At 37.5% G+C, this 25,487-nt stretch overlaps 2 protein-coding genes across 2 annotated transcripts in view; one reads left to right on the forward strand and one right to left on the reverse strand.

Moving 5' to 3' along the window:
- The window catches only part of angpt2b (angiopoietin 2b), a 32,468-nt gene extending 24,984 nt beyond the window's left edge, over positions 1–7,484 (reverse strand). Inside the window, exons 1-2 of the mRNA XM_053613045.1 lie at positions 7,467–7,484; positions 326–594 (exon numbers count right to left, since the gene is read on the reverse strand). Coding sequence (XP_053469020.1) covers positions 326–592 — 267 coding nt within the window. The 5' untranslated portion in view covers positions 593–594; positions 7,467–7,484. The remainder of the gene's footprint in view (positions 1–325; positions 595–7,466) is intronic.
- A 7,814-nt stretch (positions 7,485–15,298) lies between these two features.
- Positions 15,299–24,439, forward strand: trappc3 (trafficking protein particle complex subunit 3). Its single transcript, XM_053613215.1, has 5 exons — positions 15,299–15,491; positions 18,739–18,836; positions 21,028–21,127; positions 21,851–22,033; positions 23,538–24,439. Exons 1-5 carry the CDS (start codon positions 15,450–15,452, stop codon positions 23,655–23,657), a joined length of 543 nt encoding a protein of 180 aa, XP_053469190.1. The 5' UTR covers positions 15,299–15,449; the 3' UTR covers positions 23,658–24,439.
- The last annotated feature ends 1,048 nt before the right edge of the window (positions 24,440–25,487 follow it).

A 25,487-nucleotide genomic window follows, 5' to 3' on the forward strand; every position in this document is an offset into this window, starting at 1 on the left:
CCTGGTACACATCATCATTAGTCGTGTTTACTTTGGAATGAGAGACAGAAAGATGGATGCAAGGGAGTTGCTCTGAAGTTAGGAACTGAGAAATGCATTTGCCTTAAATCCTTGCCTTTGCTTTCAAGCCAAACATGAATTTGAGAATCAAAGCTTCCTAGTGGACCATTTCAGATACAATATGATTAGATTGCTAAGGTTGTGCATTTACAAAAACTTCTATAAACTTTAATTACATTTGGGCAGCTATTATCAGAGGATCTTAGAATTTTTATGAGCTGGGAAATTAATCAATTTTAAGAGAACAAAGTGAGTTGCTTCTCACCTTCTGCAGCCACAGTGTGTTGTTCTCAGTGGCACTCTCCAGGCTTTCAAGCTTTTTCTCAGTCTGGGCTGCGTCGGGGGGCAAGGGCGAATCTCTCTGCAGGGAATTGCTCACCCGGAAGTTTCCAGGTGATGGGCACTGCTCCACCTCTGGCAGGATGAATGTGTAGCTACAGTGGCCATGCTGCACTTGGTGCTGCCTCCTCTCTGTGCCAATTGCTACAGCCACCACTACAGTGAGGTAGCCCAGACTCAGCAGCCAGCCCATCTCTGGACACGAATGGACAAAAACAAAAAAGAACAGAGCAATGTCCTGCAAACAAGTTAAAAAGCAAGCTCCTAAGTTGGGTTGTTTCCCTCCTCCAGGTTCAGCTAGTGCCTTCTCCTTTTTCGCTGTCTTCTCTCTTTTCTTTCTTCCGTGGCTGATACAATGCTCCAGGGAAAGCTCTTTTTATGACATTACACACAGAAAAAAAGTTCTACTGTTGCATTAACAGGAGCATAGACAGGACAGATTGTTTCGTATTTCTGATCCAGTCAGTGCTGTAGATGGCTTGATACAGGAAACATGCTGCAAACACTCTCCGTGTTTATTTACTCTCAGAATTGGTTTCAGCCCCCCCCTTTTGTCAAAGCTGTTCTTGTGAGAATGCCTTAGGAGATGATTTCTGGGCTCAAGGGCTTTTGGACAGAGTGCCAGAGCTCTTGAAGTAGCAGTCTACCTTAACATCCCCTCTCTTGACACACAATCATTCAACTTCCCTCCATCACCTACTCTTTCTAGTTCTCTATTCTTTTTCTTCCTTTCTCAGGAGTTGGTGGTGGAAGCCACAAAAATGCACCAGGCACCCACTACAACAGCCCAAGCAGAGAACATTCTCTTCTCATTAAACCTCCTCCTCCTGTTTCCCTCACTCACTCACTCACTCACTCACTCTCTCTCACTTTTCTCCTCCCTCCCCAACCCCTTACCATCACTTGCTTCCAGCAGTGGGTCTCTATGTTGGGGGTTACACAGTTCACAGCTGCACCTCTCAGTTAATACTGATAAACGTATGAATGTTATTCATTTTCACATAATTGACTTTGTAGAGTAAAATCATTATATCCATAGTTGCACTTCCCCAGTGATTAAGTTCAAACTTCATGGGACACAGAGTAACTAATAAGCCATATGGTTTAAATAAAGTATGAAGCCTGAACGTTGTTACTATATGTTACTTGAACTTCACCTAAAAATTACGCTAGATTAATACCTGTACTGTCTTACAGTTATACAACCCCAATTCCAAAAAAGTTGGGACGCTGTGTAAAATGTAAATAAAAACAGAATGCAATGATTTACAAATCTCATAAACCCATATATTATTCACAGTAGAACATAGAAACCATATCAAATGTTTAAACAGAGTAAATGTACCATTTTTAGGAAACAAATCAGGTATTTTTTAATTTGATGGCCGCATATCATGGTCTTTTCATATGTTTAATTCAGAGTACCCATAATGAGACTATATTCCAGGTAGAATTTGTCTAGTGTACAAACAACCTTTTCAACTGATCTAACAGGTTATTAAATTTTAAAGTTGCTACCTTGATTAATTTGAAGTGAAGGAAAAAAAATAGAACCTTTGAAATTAAACTTCACACATTCCCCCTAAATTATGTAACCTTTTAATCAGTTATACATGCTGTAAATGGTTCACAGGAGTCAGGATATTCGAGTCAGGATAATTCTCTGTGTTTTTATCAGTATTATGTTGCCAACATAAACAGATTCATTATCTTGCAGTCCTCCTCCACTTATGAGCATGAATTTGATCTTCTCTCATGCTCTAATCCCATGCACTTTTCTCATATATCTCCACCAGGGCAAAAAATACTTGTGTCTTGTTGCATCCTTTACCTCAGCAACTAAATGGAAACAGTATGCTAGGGTTGGTTAATGAGCTATGATGTGGTTTTGTTCAATTACATCATCACGATATCCATTGGTTTAAGTGATCAAAACAAGCCTGGTTTCCCACACACACAAGTAGGAGTGTGTTATTATTAAATGAATAACCTTGCTAAAAGCTATGAATAGTTCAGATACAGATGTGTATGGAACTGTTGCTCAATAGGTTTCAGTAATAGAGTAATTTCACAAGAGATTCTAATGAAAACCAATGAATTACTGTACCAGGAAAAGTGTATACATACAATGGATACACTTTTCCATGTAATTCATTGGTTTTCATTAGGATCTCTTGTGAACTTACACAAATGGTCTATACTATGGATTCCATAGACCATTTGTGAGACAGCTTTGAGGTTAGAACCTAAATAAGTAAGTAAGTTACAAAACAAAATGTGCACCTTATGTCTTATGTTAAGTGCAGCATGGATGACTTACTTCATTCTAAACTGCAAAAATGTTTTAAACTCCCCCTGTCTTTTGTAATGGTATGTGAAAGTCATCATTTTTGTAGTGTTTTCCATTCAGTTACTGTACAGTAGACCTCAGAATTTGGAAATGCAAGCAAGCATAAAAGGTCCAAAAAAAAATTTATACTCAAAGCTATATGCAAAAAAAAAAATCACAGATGCTGCACATGCAAAAGGTGGTTTGAGGCCTTGAGCTGGTCATTGAAATGCTTTAGTTTCTCATAAAGCTGTAGGATTATATGTTTTATCCTAAAAAGAATCACAGCCAAGAAATCTCTTAACTTGAGCAAAACCACAGCTGAACAGAATAGCGCCTTCAGCCCCGGAGAATGAAATGTCAAATCGCCCACTCTTACTTCCTTTCAACAACATCAGTGAGAGCATTCGCAGTTGAGTTTACATTTATCATAAAGCCTGTCTCCAGCACCACATATCCAGTCATTATTGCTGAGAGTCTACAGTGCCTCACTTGCAACAAATCTTTGATGGAGTGAATAGGAAAGTTTACTGAGAGAGTTCAATGTCATCTCTTTTAAAACTGGATCTATTCATTAAGTAATAGACAAGCTCAGTTAATTCCCCTTTCCTTTCACAAAGAGTGCCTGATGAGTCCTTATGAATATCCTGATTTATTTTAGCTTGTGTTAGAAGAGATTCTATTTTGTTAGCTACACAAATTTATCCAATTGGACTTTTCTGTATGTGACATGACCCAGCCTGTCATATGTGACAAGAAAGTACTCTGTTGGCCACGTCAAATTAATTCAGTCAGGCAGGAGAGAAAGGACATCTTTGTTGCTTCAACATGGAAGAGTGGGCAATTAGAGTTAAAGAAAAGGAAGTCAGTAATTTCCAGTCACTGTTGGCTGGCTTGTTGGGCCATATCTTGGTTAAATCCATTATCTAGCTACTCATACTGGTGTTTTGCTTTTAAGTCCAGCAATTTTGGCAGCTATTAAAGTTCAGCATATGAGTCAGGCTTCACTGAATGCATCAGAGCAGCTTGTATTTTTAAAAGTTCAGTACACTTCTATCAGTTCTCCTTTAACTATACAAATGCATATGAACTGTACTGTAATACATTACAAGAAACACATTATACATTATAAGAAAACCAGAAACATATTACAAGAAAATAATTGCTACGTACATTTTTATAAGCCTTCATAGTGTAAGGGCATGAAAGAGCAAGACTACAGTTATAATGCCAAATTTTTACACTGAATCAATTAATATGTCAGTGTGGATTGTTAAAAATTTTGATGATGTTCGACCTCCAAACATCTGATCTGACCTGATGGGTGTATTTCAGTGCCCCTGAATCCACCTTTAATTGACCCAGAATCAAGCTCGTAATTCTTTCTAGGTGTTTAGATCAGCCAGTCACTGTAAATAGATGGCTTAATAGCCTCCATAAAAACTTGACATTAAGAAAAGGCACTCCAGATTTTTCAGACACTCGAGGGTTCTCTCTCTCTCTCTCTCTCTCTCTCTCTCTCTCTCTCTCTTTGTATTTGTGTTCTTCTGCCGTTATTTTATAGCCAGTAACTGGCTCCATTTTAAACCCCTAATAAGCTTCATTGTCAATGCAAGTTGCTTATAGTAAACTTATGTTAGTAACCTGATAAGTTTACTGTGAACACTCTTCCCTCTCTGATTCCTTGTGAACACTCCAACTAAAGCAATACTTTAGTGTTACAGTTTGCAACTCTGTTATCTTCAGAATTAAGCCAGAAAGTGAGTCCCTTCACTCACATTCCTGGGTCATTAAAATGTCGCTAAAACTTCTGTGAATAATTATCATATAGCCATTGGGGATGTAAGCAGATACACTTAAACCCACTAGATTTCATACAAGGTTCCTTAATTTACAACTATGTGTTTAATGTGTCCCCCTATTATATGCACTTCCTCCATGTGGAGGAAGACTTGCAGTGGTCATGTATCAGGCTTAATGAGCTTTAACATGTGTGTCATGTATCAGGCTTAATGAGCTTTAACAGTTTACCAGTGTTTTGTGTTTGTGTAATTAATACAAAGCATTTTATGGTTGAAAAACTTATTGGAGCCAGCTGCTTGTGTACCTTTGCTGTTTGGGAATGTTAAAATTGTCAGGAAATTAGAAGCCCTAATCTATGTTTTACTCACACATGCCACCCTGCAGTGCCAAATGCTGCCAAAACTACAACATATGCTGTAGGTCAAAAGATCTTCCTGTTTTACAGATGACATAATCTGAGTATTGGGTGGGGAAAAAACATAATTATTTTAAGTTAATTCATCTACTTGGTTTACAGCATTATGTGAACATTATACTAAATAATCTTACTTTGCATTTAGGTGTGCAAGTGTGTCCTGACTATTCTATCTCAGAATGTGTACTGTACTAATGGCATCCATACACATGCCAAGAAAACAAATTAACTTTCTTATGTTCCTGAACATAAATGTGGTTTATGAACTGCTTATGGAGTTCTGTATAGAATATGCAATTTTCTCCCCACTTTGGTCTGATGCCAGTTCCCACCTACCAGCCAGCTCTCGCCTAATCACACAAGAGCTACACTACCAACTGGGAAGGGTGAAGGGTAGAACATGCTTCCTCCAAGACATGTTAAGCCAGCCAGCTACATTTGGTTGCACACTAGGAGGAAAGCGCAATTTCCTCTCTTCTGCATACATAGTGATTCGGCTACATGTAAAATACATAGTGGACATCACAAAGGTTTTAAAACTGAGACGTAAGAGACAGCGCAACATTAAAAATGAAGAGAAAGCTTTTGTTTCTTGACAATTTTTAAAGAAATTAGCAAAATAATGAACATGAAGTTGAAATTGAACACTGCTACTTCAGCTATGGAAACCTACCAAAATACAAAATTCAGTGATATTGGAACTGCTAAAAGATAAGCACTTTTTTTTGTAATGTATGGACCAACTAATGCCTAGGTCAAAAGTGTGCATTCAATTCAAGACCAAGAATCTGAATTCAAATTAATAATAATAATAATAATAATAATAATAATAATAATAAACAAGCTTACAAACTAAGCCATGTCAAAATTTAGAGTTAATTTTACCTTCTACCTAAGAATTAAATAATGTATAATGACAAACATCATAAACATTTATAAGAATTGACAAATTGCTGTGGTATAAGAAGAATAAAACACTTTAGGGCATGCTGTTATTGGAAAACGACTAGGGGGGGCATGTATATACAGTACATTTAGCTGAAGCATGGTCATGGTCAAAAACTTGCACACACATTGTTCAGTAGGTTGGTTATATATTCGTGTTCTAATGAGCATTTTAACTTGCAATGGATGTCTTAAATTTAAAAACACAATGTTCAGAATGATAGATTTGGTTTGAGTAATAATAAATAAGAATGACAGAAAACATAATACAAGTTTGAAGTAAGTTTGTGAACAGCAAACTTCACTGGCATATAATCTACTTCACCACATCTCACTGCATCAGTTGAGCGTATGATTATGAAAAATGTAAGTTGTGGTGTGTATGTTGGGGGTAAGGGGGGTGTGGGGCTAGCTTGGGGCAGGATTTTACTGTGTTATAGCCTACAGTGTGGTTTATTTTTCTCTCAGTGTGGTGCTCTAAAGCATGTTTTTAAAATCATACAGCTGTAGTTGGACTGTAATTGTATCATTATTATTGGATGCTATGGGTGCCCTTGTTCTCCCCAAGCCACCGCTTCCCAAAATATCTCTGCACATGCCTGCTTTACTAATTACTGTAAATTGAACTGTGATGGCCTAAAGGCATTGCACGAAACGTTGGGTGCTTCTCCCCTTTTTTATGACAGAAAGATATGCCTCATTAGGGGAGCGGCATAACCTCTTTAAAAACAGATTTCTCAGTGGTATGGAGAGATGTAAACTGACTTATTTATCGGTTAATGTTCTTTTCTGTTTGCATCACATATTATTGGTCTGCCATTTCACCTGCTTCTGGCCTTGGCCCATCTGCTGCCTGTCATCACTGAGCATGAAACAACATTTCAGTTTATTTTTTTGTCTATCCATTCATTTTCCATAGCGTTTATCCGACACAGGGTCGCAGGGTGTCTGGAACCTATCCCAGGGAACTCTGGGCAAAAGGCAGGGAGGCCCTGGATGGGGTGCCAACCCATCACAGGGCACAATAGCACACACATTCACACACTGTGGACAGTTTGATAAACTAATCAGCCTACAACAAATGTCTTGGACTGGGGGAGGAAACCCCTGAAGCATGCGGAGGGCATGCAAGCTCCATGCACATTACACCCTTTGCACGTACCTCTTATTCTTGTAATAAGGCAAACTGCAGCACTCTTCTCCAAAATTCCACTGGGTTATATATGATTTCTACCCTGAAAATTGCTAGAGAATATTGCTAATGGATACATGGGATTTATTACGTGTTCTCTGTCTCTAGTTCTATGTAGTGCCATGGAGTCATCTACATCATGTTCAATGATTTAAATCATTTAATTTGTGAAAATGGCCTCTTAGGAAATATAAGGTGCATAACATCTCAATGTCCTGTAATTTAGTCCAATAAAAGCTTGTATAAAAGTGATACACAGGAGTGTATGTAGATGGGTCTATAATACTGTGTGCAGTGTTGAAATAAAAGTTGACATCAAATGAAACAATATTGGAACAATAGCTACATGAATTTAGAAGTTAAGTACATATTTTACAACTTACGTCTTGGCAGCAGTGTGATGGTGTGGGATGCTTTGCTGCTTCAGGGCCTCTGCAAATTGCAATAATTGAGAGAAACATGAATTCTGCTCTCTACCAAAAAATCCTAAAGGAGAATGCTAAGTCTTCAGCCAGTAAATTGAAACTCAAGCACAACTGGATTATGCAGCAAGACAATGATCCAAATCATAGGAGTCCAAGTCCTAGAAGGAAGTGAAAGACTGATCTCCAGTTAACGGAAGAGTTTGGTTGCAGTTATTGCTGCTAAAGGTGGCACAACCAGATTTTAACTTTAAGGGGCAATTAGTTTTTCACATGGGTGATAGGTGTTGGATAACTTTTTTTTTTTTGCTTCAATATATATATATATATATATATATATATATATATATATATATATATATATATATATATATATATATATATATATAATTTTTTTTAACTGTGTTGTGTGTTTATTCAGGTTGCCTTTGTTTTATGTTGTATTTTGTTTGAAGATCTAAAACTACTTAGTATGAGTACAAAGTACTTAGTATACAGTACAATCCCAATTCCAAAAAAAATTGGGACAGTATGGAAAACAAAAACAAAAACAAAACAAACAAAAAGAGTCATTTGCCAATTCAATTCACCCTCTACTATATTGAAAACACATTATTAACACATTATTTGATGTTTTACTTTGTGAATTTATTTATTTATTTTTTTAATATACACTCATTTCAAATATGATGACTGCAAGACACTCCAATAAAGTTGGGACAGATAACTGTTTACCACTGTGTAACATCACGTTTTCTTTTAATAACACTTATTCAGCGTTTGGACGCTGAAGACAGCAGTTGGTTAAGTTTAGCAAGTGGAATTTTCCCCCATTCATCCATTATGCAATTCTTCAGCTGCACAACTGTACAGGGCCTTCGTTGCCTTATTTTGTGCCACACATTCTCAATCAGAGACAGGTCAGGACTGCAGACAGGCCATGCTAGCACCCACACTCTCTGTTTACGCAACCATGCGCGTGTAATCCGTTGTCCTGCTGGAAAAGACAACATCTGTGTGGCAGCATATGTTGCTCCAAAATATGTACATATCTTTCTGCATTAATGGTGCCTCACAGATGTGAAAGTTACCCATGCCACAGGCACTGACACACCCCCATACATGCTTTTGAACCTTATGCTGATAACAGCTTGGATGGTCCTTTTCCTCTTTGGCCCGGAGAACATGACGGCTGTTTTGTCCAAAAAACTATTTGAAATGTTCACTTGCCGGACAACAAAACACAATTCCGCTATACTACTGTCCATCTCAGATGAGACCGAGCCTATAGAATTCGGCAACGCTTCTGGACAGTGTTGATGTGCTTCTGCTTTGCATAGTAAAGCCTTAACTTGCATCTGTGGATGCAGCGGCGAATGGTGTTGACTGACAAAAGTTTACCAAAGTATTCCCAAGCCCATGTCAGGATATCCATTACAGACTCATGACGGTTTTTAAGACAGTGATGTCTGAGGGATCGGAGATTACGCACATTCAGAAGTCGTTTTCGGCCTTGCCCTTTACACAGTGAGATTTGACCGGATTCCTTGAATCTTTTAATTATATTGTGCACTGTAGAAGGTGAAATGCCCGAAATCCTACGATTTAGCTTTGGGGAATGTTGATCTCAATGTGTTGGATTATTCGCTGATGCATCTGTTGGCAGATTGGCGAGCCTTGACCCACCCTTGCTCTAGGCCAGGACTAGGCCTTTTTTGGAGGCTCCTTATATATTATGATTAGACGATTACCTCAGTTCTTTCACATCACCTTCTTATTTCAACTTGTCACTTCGCTATTAGTCCTAAATTGCCCGTCCCAACTTTTTTTGGAATGTGTTGCATGTATCAATTTCAAAATAAATGTTTACCTTCAAAAAAAACTATGCAGTTGATTAGGTAAAACATCAAATATGTTGTCTTTATATGTTTTTTGTTTAATTACAAGTCAAAGTACATTTAGAAATCACTACTTTTTTTTTTATTAGCATTTTACATACTGTCCCAACTTTTTCGGAATTTGGGCTGTACACATAAACAGAAGAAATCAAGCAAATACTTTTTCATAGCACTGTATGTGAAAAAACATTAGGTGTAACAAAATTTTCTAAGAAAGATATGTCCTGGAACACCAACATGGTCTCACATTCAGGGAAAAGGATGCAAAGGTTTAAGGGGTGGGGTTAGCATTCATTCCATTTCTTTTGACATATAAAATCGAACAAAATCCAATCACATCACACTTGTTTGATGGAATTCATATTCTTTCTCAAACACAATATTATTTATATTATACAGCAACAGTTTAATTTAATCTACATGAAATTGAGCATGAATCCATAGATCATCTTTCAGTTCCCAGTTCCTCATGTGAAGATAGTTTGTAGGCTGGGGTTGAAAATATTTGGCCATCACTGCTATATGTTCCTCCATGGATTTTATGAACAATCCTAAGCCAGCTTCTTCATTACTTCTAGCCTAAACATTCTTCATTCCTTCTAGCTACCCAACCCTGTAAAACATGCAGCCATGACTCATTGCTGTCTCCATTTTTTTTATTTCTGATGACTTGCTGACTTTCTTCACTAAACTCATGTACAGTATGACTGATCACCACTCATAATGCTAAGAAATCTATGGTATAAATCACCAGAATCTTTAAATTGTGATTCTGTCAGCAGATGGCTATATTCTCATGTTAAATTATACATGTGCAATTTAAGAAGCTGTTCTCAGCAGCAGTTTAATATTGCTGAGCTGGGGGTAATTTTTATTAAGTAATAATTACTGTTCCAGTTGGAGTCTGGATTCATTCCAGCAATACCTGTAATTTATGACTATTCTTCTCCAACATACCCATTATACCATTTTAAATTTTCATCATTATAAGATGAGCATAAGTATTAGTAATCTAGAATTTAAGATGTTCACTTCCATACTTTTTCCTTTTTTTGGCCTGGCTCTTCAAACTGTTGTCATATATCAAGGAGGTAACTCTGGACTTCAGTTCCCATCAGCCACTGCACTGTACTACATGTCACATGACCACCTGCACCTGAATCACGGTTCTGTTAATGAGCACACTTATATATAGCCATTGTTTGCACTGTTTCTCTCTCTTACGTTTGTCTTAGATTACCGTGTTCCATGATGTTACCATGGTCCCGGTTACTGTGTTTTGTTTCTTGCCACAGTACTTTGCCAAGTTGTCTTAGCGTCTTTGTTTTTTTTTGTTTGTTTGTTTGTTTAATAAAACGTTGTATATCTCCGATTGCTTCCGAATCTACCTTGAAATGTGACAGCTATGTTATATGGTCAGTTTTTGGTCTATTATACAGCCCATTGGTGGCATTTTGTGTGAATACTACACCCTTGAATAGAGCATAAATATATAACAAAAGACTTCATTTTTAATTTCCCATAATGGCCTGCTGTTGTTGTATGTAGGGAAGGTATGCATCTCTTTTTACTACTTTACCATTCAACAGAAAGCTAGAATACCAAATTACTTGCCTTTATATCAAACTGATCATGGCTCTCTAGTGTCAGATGTTGTGTGTAAATACAGCCAATGTCTACAGTCCCTCCAAAACTATTGGAATCCCAAGGCCAATTCTTTTTCTTTTGTTCTGTTTATCTTTTTTGCTGTAGACTGAAGACATTTGGGTTTCAGATCAAAAGATGAATATGAGAACAGAGTTTTGAATTTCAGCTTTTATTTTCTGGTGTTTATATGTAGATGTGTTAAACGACATAGAACATAGCACATTTTGTATCAGACCACCCAATTTGTAGTTGAGCAAAATACTGGAACATGTGACTGACATGTGTTTCTTGTTACCCAGGTGTATCCTGTTAGATCGATTGTTTAAATAATAAATAGTTCTGAACATCTACTCTTGGTTTTTGCCTTCAGTTTCACTTGTGGAGACTGCATTTGTTGTTAAAAAGAATAAACAAACATGAAGATCACAGAGCCGTCTATGGGAGAGCCATCCTGAAGATGACAAAAGAGGGAATATCAATCAGAGGCATTGTACAAGCATTGGGCATAGCCAATACAACCATTTGGAATGTCCTGAAAACGAAAGGAACCACTGGTGTACTGTACAACAGACACCGAATGGGTCAGCCAAGGAAAACAATAACAGCTGATGAGAGAAATATCATGAGACCACAAACAAATGAATTGGCCTTGCTGTTCCAATAGATTTGGAGGGGATTTTATATATAAATCTTTGTATAGTTCATTTCAGGATCCAATCCTAAACTCTTCCTTCTCCAGCACCAGTTTTCACCTGTTGTTTAGGCATCATGGTCCTGTTGACTCATTACTAGGCATTATACTACAGTGCTGTTAAAGTCTTGACTATGATTGGGCAGAAGGTGTTGATTCATTTCTTCTACAACAGTAAGTCTGACAGTAGTGCTAGCTGTAATTCCTTATCACAGGTTTATATTAAAGTGCTCATTCTAATACATTATTGTTTCAGGAACAAACTTGTTTCAGTGATGTTCCACAACATTAAATGTAATTACAAAAAAAACAGTTAAAAGTATGATGTGTCATTCTTTAATAAATTTAAATTTGTAATCATTGATAAATTGCTGTGGTAAAAGAGGAATAAATCCTAACAGAGCATGCTGTTATATAAAAAAAATAATCACCCTGAAGTAACCTTTCTGATGTGCAGTACACCTTGTTTACCTCTGTGCTTACTGATTTTCTAACATTAAAGTGTCCTATTCTGTATCTGAACCCCACACTCCTGAGTGCTTGTCTACACTGATCAGGAATGCATCTTTTAAACATAGCTAGCATATGAAAGATATGTTCCCTAGTATAAAAGGTAAACCTGTATTTTCACAACAAAAATCTTCTTGCTGTGCTGCAAAAAAGGTCTGAAACTTACTGAACCAATTTATTCCTGACTCACTGATTGTTTCTGTCCATGCCAGAGAACCAGCTTGCATCGAGACATAAGTTGGAAGTTATTAGTTTGGAAAATGTCATTTCATATTAACTTGTTTCTGTCAAATATACTGTAGTTAAGTAAGATATGGTAAAGGACAGAAGAAGGAAAGAAGGAATATGGATTTATCTCAGGTGTTTTCAAATGGTTTCCAGGTTTTACATTTTGAGCCATCCCCAACATAGACAGCATGTGAGAGGCAGCACTGGTGAGGAAAATAGATGATAATGAGCAACTAGATTAGGACATTTTCTCTGTAAGGTAAATAAGCTGAATCAGCACAGCATAAGTGCTGAAGCTGAAATCTGTTTCAGTGGTATTGCAAAATGATTCATTGTAAAACATATATACCAGCCCTAAGGGTATTAGGCTGGGGAATAAAACTTTATATTTAAGCTTATCCAACTGCTACATTTCAGAAATGCTAGTTTAAGCCTAATACTCTCTAGAAATAGGGAGCAGTTTTGCTGTAAATCCTGAACCAAATAGTTCTACTTCAAATGTTTATTAGTGTAAACGCAACAGAGGCTGGAGTGTAAAAGTGGTACAACTGATTACATTATGAGTATATTATGGGGCTTTGTAATATTTAAGAACAGAACATTTCAAAATACCATGCACCCTTTGTGAAAATAAGCTTTTAAATAGTAGTGCAAGGTTATCTGCAAAACAAAACTAATGGCACCCCAACAGATGGACAGCCCTGGACAGAATAGCAGCACTTAATCCCAAGCTTTGAGATTCTTGCACAATGATCTGGACCCACTACTCTGTGTAGAATATTTCAAATTCAGTTGTAGTCTTAGATTTGTGTATGTGGATTGTTCATCACCCAGACTGGAATGTTGTGATTAAAACCAGGGGACTGAAATGATGATTTGTGTTGATGTATCTTTGGAGTCATTGTCTAGTCAAAAGGTCTGCTTATAGCCAAGTCATTAGCACCTAGCAGAGTTGGTGTAACACTATCATATCCTGATACTTGGTGGAATTCATAATTCCATTCATTTTCACAAGGCTCACTAACTTAACAGCCACAAAGCATCAATAAATCCATTCCATACAGTATTTTAGTGTGATTGATTTGATGTTCATTGGCTGCAGTCTCAATTTATTTTTTTGACTGTTGATGTAGTGCATGGTCAGTTTTTATTTTGATCTCATCTGATCACAATATATGATTTCTAAATGTAGTTCTGAATTAAGTTCAGTTTTATGTTTACCCTGCTAAAAAAAAAAAAAAAAACTGAAACCCTCATAGAATTTGCAATGGTTTTAATGGTTATAATGACAGTTGTATTGGTTTTAATGGAAACTGTAATGGTCACTGTGGAATTCTCTACTGATAATTTGTTGCCTTCTACTGGTGGCATATTATGTCTAGTGGATACCATTAAGGACCTACATCCCAAATACACCCTGTGATGGATTGGCACCCTGTCCAGGGTGTACCCTGCCTTGTACCCGATGCTCCCTGGGATAGGCTCCAGGTTTCCCTGTGACCCTGAGAAGGATAAGTGGTATAGAAGATGGATGGATGGATGCATGGATGGACATCCCAAATACATCCTACTATGTAATGGAAATATTTGTTCATGGTTTAATTGGTTAACAGCTTATGGTTTGTAATGGTATTTGTAGTGGAAACCATTAACATTTCTGTGATGGTTTCTATTGTTTGGGGGGAGAGGGGTTCAGCAGGGAAAAGCTTGTTTTCTCTTATTCTATTTGAAAATAAATACTTAGTGTTTGTTTGGGGGTTTTCGACATTATATTTGGTTTGCTGCAACAATGGGAATTCCACAACATTAGGGGTGGGAATTCTGGCTCTTTTTAGTGAGTCGGGTCATTTAGCCCAGTTCATGAATAACACTGACTAAAATATAAATTAATCCATACTAACGAACAGCACAGATGTTGAAAAAATATTTTGATTAAATTACACTACAAAAGTAACGGTGTTGCCTACATCTACAAAAAGAAGTAGTAAAAACGGCTCATATATGTGAGTAGACGCTAAACGTTCATTAAAGGGAACCGACTTCTTAGTGCATGACACATCACTGAGCCCCATAGCATATCAGTGCTTTGGTGTACACAGCCATCTTGTGGGGAGTCTTGGAAACGCGCACATAAAGATAGGCTATCCCGCGTGCGCTAGTGATGTGTCGTTCATGAACGATTCGTTTGTTTTGATCGAATCTTTAATATGATTCGGGAACAACGAGTTGTCTCAGAGAGTGATTCGTTTATTTTGACTGCGCGTGCGCTGTAACATCCCCATAGGTTCTGTACCGGAAACAGAAATGATTAGTTCACCTCTCGAGTCTTCGGGTTCGAGTCGTTCGTTCTTCCGGTGACCGCCCCATAGGCAATGCACCATGCAATACCGGAAACGGTATGAACGAACGACTTAAAGACGTGAAATAATCCTTTCTGTTTCCGGGGAACAGACGTGACAAATGTGACGTGACAAAAGATAGAACAACTCGGATCAGGTGAACTAACAGACTGCATAGCCTGCAGACCTAATGCTAAGCTATTAATTAATCATTCCTCTTTCTCATAATTCAGCCTTGGCTGCATTAGCCTATTGTTTATTTTATAGTTTAAGTACTAGATGTGTCGGGGACTTTAACGTGTAACATTTTAGTTATATTCTGCTGAAATGAACCAAATGACTCGAAAAAAGATTCATTCATATTGCTGAACGAGATTCAAATATCCGAGTCAGTAAAATGATCCGAACTTCCCTTCACTAGTGTGCGCGAGAGAGAGAGAGAAAAAAAAAGCATCAAAAGGGGGAAAACTACAAATCCCAAGAATCAAAGCGAACTACGACCTCTGACATGCGGAAGTGATTCAGGAAGTAGGTTTGAAAGCGATACAGGAATACGATCATTGTGTTTCAGAAACAAGTTAATAAAATATAACTTGTGACCTACCTACACAAAGCTGTAATACGATACACAATGTCTAGGCAGTCCAACAGAACTACAGACAACAAGAAGATGGTAAGTGTGTATCCACAGACAGGTTTGGCTTAGCTAGCAGGGTGTTTAGCTAATGAAAACAAAACATCTCCATATGCAAAATAATGTGCCCGTTTCACTGTGATGGTGTTAATGTGTTTAAAATGTACTTTTATTTTATTTTACCGACACAGTGACGTTTGTAAGTCTCTATAAGTGACCCAGTTAAACGTTACTTGTCGTTTTTCATTTAAAAAGAAAAAAGTGAACATAACGCCAGCTGGTTTTTAGTATATTCACCAAATGTTAAAGCAAAATATCTGTTAATTTGTTCAGTCATTGCATGCGTTCTTGTCAATGATAAAACTTTGCCCTATTTGATATTCTGATGTGTGGTCGTGATGTTTAACGTGTACAGAGCAAGCCCTGCTGAAAAAAAAAACCCCATTAGAAACCATCACCGATTCTAATGGTTTCCACTACAAATACCATTACAAACCATCAACTAACCATTAAAACCATTACCATTATTGGTCCTTAGTGGTATCGATTAGACCAATAGAAGGCAACAAAGTGTGCAGTAAGTGTCTAGTGTTATAAAAACTACTAAGTATCACATGTGTGCTGAGAATGATCCACCATACGGTGATCTCTTTCCACTGATTTTGTGATCGGTTACAATTAGTAATTGTATACCTGATAAAAGGAGGAGGCAGTGTAGAGACCAGGTTGGTGTAATTTTAAATTTTTTGGGTTCAATTTTATTTTATTTGTATAGCGCTTTACAATAGACATTGGTGTACCTCATAAATTGGCCACTGATTGAGTACAGACTTGTTGTGGACCACAAGGTGGCGCCCAAGACTAATAAGCAGGGAACAGTGACGTGACTGCAGCATGTGAATTCGAAGAACTTTGCAGTTATCATGTAAGCTATAGGGCTTCTGTTTTCCTTGCAATAACATGAGTAGCTGATAAGTTGAATCGGGTTTAATGCAAGATATAAAGTGGTGTTGTTAATGTTACAGCACATTTCAATCTGGATTTGAACCCAAAAATGTTTTATAACCTGTATAACGCAAAAAAATATAATAATAATAATAATAATAATAATAATAATAATAATACTGAGGAGTTTAACATTAGCACACATACTTTAACCATGGTTTATAGATCTGTGATTGAGAGTATTCTTACATATAGCATTGTTTCATGGTATGGAAATCTAACTGTTAAACAAGAATAAACATTCACAAGTAATTAATCAGGCAATTCACCCATTGACCAATTCACCCATATATATAAAATCATTTGTTCCAATGGCAGTGACTATTTTGAATAATTTTTTAAAAATTAAATCAACTATAGAGCATGGTTGGTATTGTGGTGATATTTTAATTGATTGGGTTTTTTTTTTTTTTGTGGGATCTATCTGCTTGTATTTATGGATATATGTATGATACCAGTGTCCAAGACAAATTTCTGCTCTCTGACAAACAGAATTGACAATAAAGGTAAACTGAATAATAATAATATTAATCATCTTGTACATTAATATAGTAAGTACAAAGTATATTTTTAGAAAAACATAAATTCATTCATTCATCTTTAGTAACCACATTATACAGGTAAGGGTTGCAGTTGATCCTGACTCTATGCCAGAAACACTAAGCATGAGGTAGTAATACACCCTGAGTGGGACACTGGTCCTACACAGGGTCGCAGGGGAACCTAGACGACTCAGGGAACTCTGGGCACACGGTGGGGAACACCCTGGACGGGATGCCAACCCATCACAGGGCACAATCACACACATTCACACACCAGAGGCGGGAATCGAACCCCCAACCCTGGAGGTGCAACGCAAACAAGCTAACCACTTAGTTACCATGCCCCCCATGTTCCACAGTAGTAATCGTAACTATAAACGGATAAACGTACAATGTGTTGATCATTAATAAATTAAAAAATTACAATTGTTGTGCAATTGCTGTGGTATAATGAACTACAACTGCTCACACGGGGATATTAATATACAAATAAATAATTGATAAGCTTATTAGGATTAGGGTATTTTTTTAAAAAGGTACTTCTCTTTATTATACATTATGGATAATCAACGTTTTACACTTCACAACGTCAGGGTCGATTCTGAGCTTGTGTGGAGCTCTGAATGTTCTCCCTGTGTCTGTGTGGGGTTTCTCTGGTTTTCTCCCACCACTGGGTGGATAAGCATTGCTAAAGTGCCCTTAAGTGTGAGTGAGTTTATGACACTCTGTGTGTGTGTGTGTGTGTGGTGCCCTGTAATGGATAAGTGATATGGTAAATGGATGGACTGATTGATTGTGGAACGTCCACAGGACAAGATAGTTCCTGTTATCAATTGCACTATAGCAGCCGGTTTCTGTCGGCTTTCCTGTCTTTTAAAGTTAATACGAAAAAAACAACTTGAACTACAAAGTCCTCCGTTCTGAAGACTTAATGTTGGTTATAAAGTATTGACATCAAGAATCGTTCAATAAATGTTACAGAAAGCTTACGTAATGTCTTAAAATGACTGCACTAATATAAACCTTGCAGCCAGGACTGCTGTCAGAGCTACTGTTATATTAACAATTAATGAACCCTTTCTGCCCATTCGGATTTAACGATATAATAGCGCAGGGTACATTGATTTAAAACAGAGAATGGAGGTAACTGTAGCTTAAGTTAAGGTTCTACATTAGTGATGGGAAACTTGAGTATAAATCCTAGGACTGTTACAAAGCCAGTGTTGAACCCTTGACCAAGAGATGAGTAACAAAATGTTGTCTGACTAAGTATAATGCAATTTTCTTGGTTCTTAAGTAAAGAACCGCAGACAGCGGTCCAGGTGCGTATTTCAGGGGATCGACTTTATCAGCAGTGGAGAGTGTAAGAAAAAATATAAGAATTTTTTTCTTAATGGGAAGTATGAGTTTATTCTCAAAACAGATGTCTTGTCTGGTCGGAGTCTGTGGCACTAGTCAAAAGTGTTACCTTGAAGCGCTACTGTGAAGTAAAACACAGCCACTTCAGATTGATGAGTCTTATTTATAACCATGGGCTAAACCGTGGTTAAGCATGAAAAGCTGACTCACTGCTGTCATTCAGTCATGTTAGTTCTTTATTAAGACATTTTATAAGCAATGAATTTAATGTCGCTGAAAATTCTTTATTGAATACCACTGTTTATAGTTGAAGAAATGTAGTAATCTTTCACTGACTGTCTTTCTGTGGGGGGGGTTGTTGTTTTTATGCTGTTCAACAGAATTCAGAATTGTTTACTCTCACATATGGAGCCCTGGTCACACAGCTCTGTAAGGATTATGAGAATGATGAGGAAGTGAACAAGCAGCTTGATAAAATGTAAGTTTTGTGTCCCTCACTTCATCTTTGTCTCTCTCTGTTTGTATCATATGTTCACATCTGGTTTTACCTGAGACTTTATATCCAGTAGACATCTCACTTCTCACATTTCTTTGGTTTTGTTATTCCATGACAAAGTTTGCTAGAATGCAGTGGTGTGAATGTTGTCCGGCCATTTTTCCATAGGCATTCAAAATATAAAGAGTTCCTGGGTTTGTTTAAGATAGAATATTGTCCAAATTATTCAGTCTCTCTCTCTCTCTCGCTCTCTCTCTTTCTCTCTCTCTCTCTCTCTCTGTGGTTTTCTGGGGATGTGGGTGTCTACCTCAGTGGGCGGTTAACAGGAAAAGTGCACAGAACTGTACAACTATAGTCCTTTAGAGACCACCACCTACCCACTGCATGATGTAACATGAATAGACCAACTGTGTGGCTACGGCCCTGTCCATTCAGATATATGTCTCAATCCTGCAGCACACTGACAAATTCCACTACCTCCTTTAAAAAGAATACTGTCTAGTAAAATGTTGAAAATGATTTATCGCTGTTTGGTTATTTCTGTGATTTTCTTTTTTTTAGATCATGGACTCTGTTAGAGGGTTTTTGTTGTCAGGGGAAAAACACAAGTAATGAAATTGCTCATCTTGCCAGTCATCAAAGGTGGAGCCACTGATGAATGAATGAATCATTGAATGTATTCATACTGTCTGTTATTATTCATTGTAGAAGAAGTACCTACTTAATGTCTTTAAGTAGCAGTAGTTACAAATAATAATAATAATTATAATAATTATTGGTGGTGGTGGTGGTAGTAATAACACTTTTCATTTTGAGCTCAACATGTCAAAGTGCTTTACATACAAAAGATTAGATAGTGCGTACTATGTATGTATAATACATTACATTAAAGAGATCTAAGGAATTAAGTATAAATCTTGAATTACTACAAATCATGCAGAGTATACTTAACAGGATAAACCCTAAGAATGGGAATTATACGAGTGTTTTTAATATGGATGTTAAAAAGGTTATTGAGCTAATGTTCCTAATGTATACTGGAACACTATTCCAGAGTCTAGAGATGATCCAAATGGGTTATACTCGTTCAGGAGATCAGCGGGATGCACGATAGCTAAGCCATTCAGTGTCTTAAAGGTCATACAGCAGTTTAGAACCTAGTAATGGGGCAGTGTAACTTGAAAAAGGTATTGAATTCCAGTTTTCTTTTATTGGTAAGGACACAGGCACATTGTAGAACTTTGTCTATAGATTCTATACCTGACATTGCTGCACATTTGCAATATCAGAGATACGTAGGTCCTACTGGGTTATTGATCGGAGGGTCATGAATTCAAATCCCAGCACTGCCAAGTTGTCGCTGCTGGGCTCTTGAGTACCATAAAAAATAAAAAACGTTCAGCTCCTGCAGTGTTCAAGTGGACATGATTTGGGTACAATATTAAGAAAGTAGTTTTGTGAATTATATACGAGTACTGCAGTCTGTGTGTCCTATATGCTGATTTATTTTGAATCAGGATAAAGATATTTAATAAACTAGTTTATTGCTCTGGACACATCTGCAGTCTTCATGCCTCCCTGCAGCAGGTCTATGGCATGTTCACGCAGGTGAGCAGGAACCCTAGACATCTTTCTTCTGGTGTTTTTCAGAGTCAGTAGAAAGGTCTCTTTAGTGTCCTAAGTTATTGTAACTGTGACCTTTAATCGCCTACTGCCTGTAAACTGTTCGTGTCTTAAGGACTGTTCCACAGGAGCATGTGCAGTGATTGTTTATGGTTCATTGAACAAGCATGAAAAACGTTGTTTAAACCCTCTCCTTTACATGAGTGGTCAAATATGTCAGTGGTGTTGAACTGTGGATTGAGTTGTGGCAGCAGATACCCATCTGATTTTATTTGATATCATCTCTTTAGAAATCCAGAATACCATCACACAACAGGGGAAGCATATAGTACTAATCATTTTTATCATTATTTCAGAATTTGTTTTGACCGTATATGGAATCTGGAGGTATATTGCAATAAGCATCATATTATGAGCCTTTCCTGTATAGGACCTGATATGAAATTTGTATATATGTATGTATATGTGTGTGTATATGAAATATAATTGAGGTGTTTATACCGAAGTTTTATCAATGATACTGCTTCTTTCTTTTCTCCAATATTTTAAGGGGTTACAATATTGGAGTACGTCTCATCGAGGACTTCTTGGCTCGCTCCAGTGTCGGCAGGTGTCACGATTTCCGAGAAACAGCCGATGTCATTGCAAAGGTATCAGAATTTCAGCCAATTAGAGCTTGACTGCAGCACTTTTATGAAATACATTGGAGCATGGAAAGAAAGTCTGTGCCAATAACCATGGAAATTTTTCGCACAAGAGTGCATTCTCCAGTAGGTGGCAATCTAAACGTTTATCCCTTCAGTCTATTGTTTATAATTTCCTGAATCATTCATGAGGAGAAAAATCCTTTCTAGGCTACCGTAAATTCATTTGCAAGTTGCCATGTTGGAGACACTTGAGATGCCTCAGTTCTGCTGTCTTTGTTGTCTTTACATCTGACGATGACCAGATGTACTGTTACTTAAACCTTAAAATTGCGAGACATTGCACTACAAAAACGTGTTCGTTCACACTGAAAGAATGACTGTTTTCGTTCTCTCCTCCCCATCCTGTTCTGCCTTTGCTTTCCACTGTGAGCCACGTTGTCAGATGTTAATCTACTGTTTGCTCAGAGCAATTCTGGGCTCCTGATCAGAATACCAAACCTTTTGAATCTTTTCACACTGTATTGCTCCCTTGAGGACGGTTCAAAAAGCCACTTGGAAGTAAAGATTCCAAACTCCGCAATTAAAACTGCCATCTGAGTTACTTTGGTGACAGTTGTTGGCTCTAGTCGTATAAATCTCATTAAAGTTAAAAAACCTGTGAAATCATTTAACTGTCATACTTGGGTTACCTCATTGCTTAAGGGTATTTCTGTTTCTCATGGGCAGGTAGCCTTTAAGATGTACCTGGGCATCACGCCCAGTGTGACGAACTGGAGCCCTGCTGGAGATGAGTTCTCCCTCATCCTGGAGAGCAATCCACTGGTGGACTTTGTGGAGCTTCCAGACAACCATAACACTCTAATTTACTCCAACCTACTGTGTGGTGCACTAAGAGGAGCTCTGGAGATGGTAAAGCGTTTATTGTGTGCCATGTTAAAGGGTCTCTATTGTGAAAATCATTTGCTTCTAAAAAAAAAAAATAATGCATTTCGAAATACTGAGGAAAATGTTTATACTATATGAAAATGCTAACTTTATTTGAACTGCTAACTGTGATTGGCCCATGGCTGAAATCCATATATTGTACAAGTGAGATTTATTTGAGTAACTCACTGTGATCAGCTCTTGGCTACTTCTAAAGACTAGACTAGACCAGCTGGTGATGCTCTATTTTAGTACAGAAGTATGTATTTTGGGATGAAAGTGTTTTTAATCCCATTATTTGTTCCCCAAACACAAAACTCTGCATGATCTCTCAGTAAAGTTCTTCTGTGATCCTTGAACTGCTCTGTCAAATCTATACACACTGCTGTATAGAAAACCTTTCTCAGTAATGATCATTGCTGATTTAGCTTGTGGTTTCATGGCATTAATTAATGAAGCGGCATGTTCCAGCTCAGCTTTGATTCAGCAACAGGTTACAAAACACTCGTTTGAAAGAAAGTGACACAACTTTATTAATGCTAGCTCATTTATCACACTACACCAGTGGTCACCAACCCTCTATCTTGAGACTTACTTTCTTGCCGGTTTCATCTCCAACCAAAATCTAACACACCTGTTTTAGTCGATCAAGAACGTCGTAAGGCAATGGTTAGATGGTCCGTGGGCACAGCTATGGTTTGAGCTGAAGTTTTCAGGAACCTAGATATCCAGCAACAGGGTTGGTGACCACTGCTGTCTACACTAACATTACCTCACAGCTTCTTCTAGATAAACTGCAATATAAACTCTTCTTGTCTCCTTCGTGACGCAAGTAAAAAATAAAGCATTTCATGACCTATGGTTATAGGAAAATATTCCACAAAGCAGTAGGGTAATGCAAAGCAATAATCAGAGAGCCATTACCATGCCAAAGTTATTGTTATTTTTATTATTATTATTCCCATGTCAGAAAACTTGAACCTACAGCTTTATCTCTGACTGTTAGAAAAATGCTACATGTCTACACACAATGCTATCAGTCTCCTCACGCAAAACCTCACCATATCAACAAGTCTTGCCATCCATGTCCCTATGTAACTTATTATTATACGAACAATAACATATTAGAATAGGCATTAATATAAACCTCTGATTTGCCTTACAATGAACCACTGACACAGCTGTTACAGAGAATGAATTATCTGACTTTCTGACCAAACAGAATCGAGAATTCAGCAGCAGTGATGTAATGAATACTAAGGGAATATTGAGGGTCTGAATGGTGAATATTAGCAACTATTGGCTCATCTCAGTGAAAACAGGCTATTTGTTAGAGAGACAGAGAAAGACCCTTTATATCAATGAAACATTTGTAGACATTATTTTCATGTTTCATGACATTCATAGACACTCAGGAGTTTAAAAAAGGAGGAGGACAAAACCGTTGCCATTGAGGTCCTTCTCAATGTTTTGGGGTCTGTTTCCATAGGTGCAAATGGCAGTGGATGTGCGTTTTGCTCAAGACACTCTAAGAGGAGACAATGTGACAGAAATACGCATGAAGTTCATCAAGAGGATTGAGGAAAATCTACCTGCAGGTGATGAATGAAGCTGCTGTGTTATTGTGGCTGGAGAAGCTGAAAACCACTGGCTTATTGGATCTGAAAGACTTTGATCATTAAGTTTGGTCAGAGCCAAACACCTACAGTTTAGCCAAAAAAGAGCTGAACCTTTGTCCAGTGATTAAGAAGTAGTAATCCAGTTACTTTTCTTTTTCTTTTTGGCTTTATGGACAATCACATTTCCAATGAAGCATTTGGACTGTGATTTAACTGGGGGGGGGCAAAAAAAAAAAAAAAAAAAAGAGAGAATCCCTTAAACACCACCTTTAGACACTTTCTTGGGCCTGTTCCAAATTTAATTTGGAAATATGTTTCTTCTTAACTGGTGTAGTACTTTACAATTTCCCATCTAATGTTTAGTTTAAAAAGGTCATTTCTTTATTCCAGAAATAAACTTCCTTTATTCTTGCATCATGGATATGCTGATTCGAAGAAGCACAAGGAAGGATGTACATGCACGTTTTAAGTAGGCACAGATGTACAGTGCATTCCTTTAACTAGTGATCTCTTTATCTCCCTTATTGGCCCCGTATTGGAAAGGTTTTCAGACTTTTGGAATTTGCATTTAATAGTTTGCCATAAAAATATATTTAGAAGAGAAAAAGAAAGCAAAAGAAATTAAATCAAATAATAGCATATGTTTCTTCTACTTTCTTTTTCACATTTTTTTAATCAGCGTTTTGTTCTGTTAAGTATATGTGTCGTGTAGGAGTGTATTTATGTAAAAATAACAAACATGAGATCGAATAAATTACTAACACAAGGTGAACCCTCTCCTGGCCCTGTCCTTATTCTTAGTATGGTACTTGTGTCTTTTATTAAGACCGTGCTATGCTTATGTCTGAAGTTATGTAGAATTCAGTCATTTTGATGTATTACATAGACAGGAACACTTTTACATCTTATCGGCTAGCCAAAAACAGGTTTTATCCTTCATCTAAAAGCAACATGTAGAGAATGAGGCCCATGTGTAGTGAGAACAGAGCGGCAGTGTAGCACTTTCCAGTGGAAGTTGTGCGTTTTGTGGAAAGTGCAGCCTTGTCTGTGTGATGTGGGAGTGGTCGAATAGCTGCGTAGAGAATGGAAGCTGTGTGTAGAGGAACTGGAGAGCCTGTTGTCTGACTGTCCACACACATGTAATGAAGTGCTGCACACCTGTGCCTCTTCTGAGGTTATCAAGAGAAGGCCTTTACACATTTTGGAACTGTTAGACCTGCACTGCAGCTGAACTTCAACAACAACGAGCTAATTTGTCTCGCATGTTTATTCAAGCAACATGGAAGCAATCAACTGCTATGTTCACCGGTGCTTGTGTAGTTCAGGTGTCTTTGGGGAATCGATATGTTTTAACAGGGTGAGTTGAGAGGTGTGTAGACTCTTTTAGGGTGTAGTGCAGGGAGGGTAGGCCATTCACTGAAAGGAGTTTATTTCTCTAGTAGATTTTTGAGGGACTTGCTAATGGGTTTACGTCATTTAGAAGTCACCAGCAGTCTCGTTTTCCAGCCTTATTTTCACCTCGTCAATCAGGAAGAAGTCTTGTCAAATGGAAAGGAAATACTAAAATCAATTGTGCTGTGTTTTTTCTTTCCTCAAATGGCTATTCAACCTTTTCCTTTTTTTAATCTAGACTAGGACAGAATTGTGAAATTGTAATGTTTAATTGTAATAAACAGTATCCACTAAAGTAGAGGCTCTCACGTTTTCCTGATCTTTCCTGGAACCAGCTCATCAACTCGTTGTCCATTTGTCGTGTATGAATCGGAGCGAAATTTATACTTTTGGTTAGGTTTAGTTTCACAACAAACGAAAAGCAAAAA

The sequence above is a fragment of the Ictalurus furcatus genome, chromosome 24 (genome assembly GCF_023375685.1).
Source record: "Ictalurus furcatus strain D&B chromosome 24, Billie_1.0, whole genome shotgun sequence".
Classification (NCBI taxonomy): domain Eukaryota; kingdom Metazoa; phylum Chordata; class Actinopteri; order Siluriformes; family Ictaluridae; genus Ictalurus; species Ictalurus furcatus.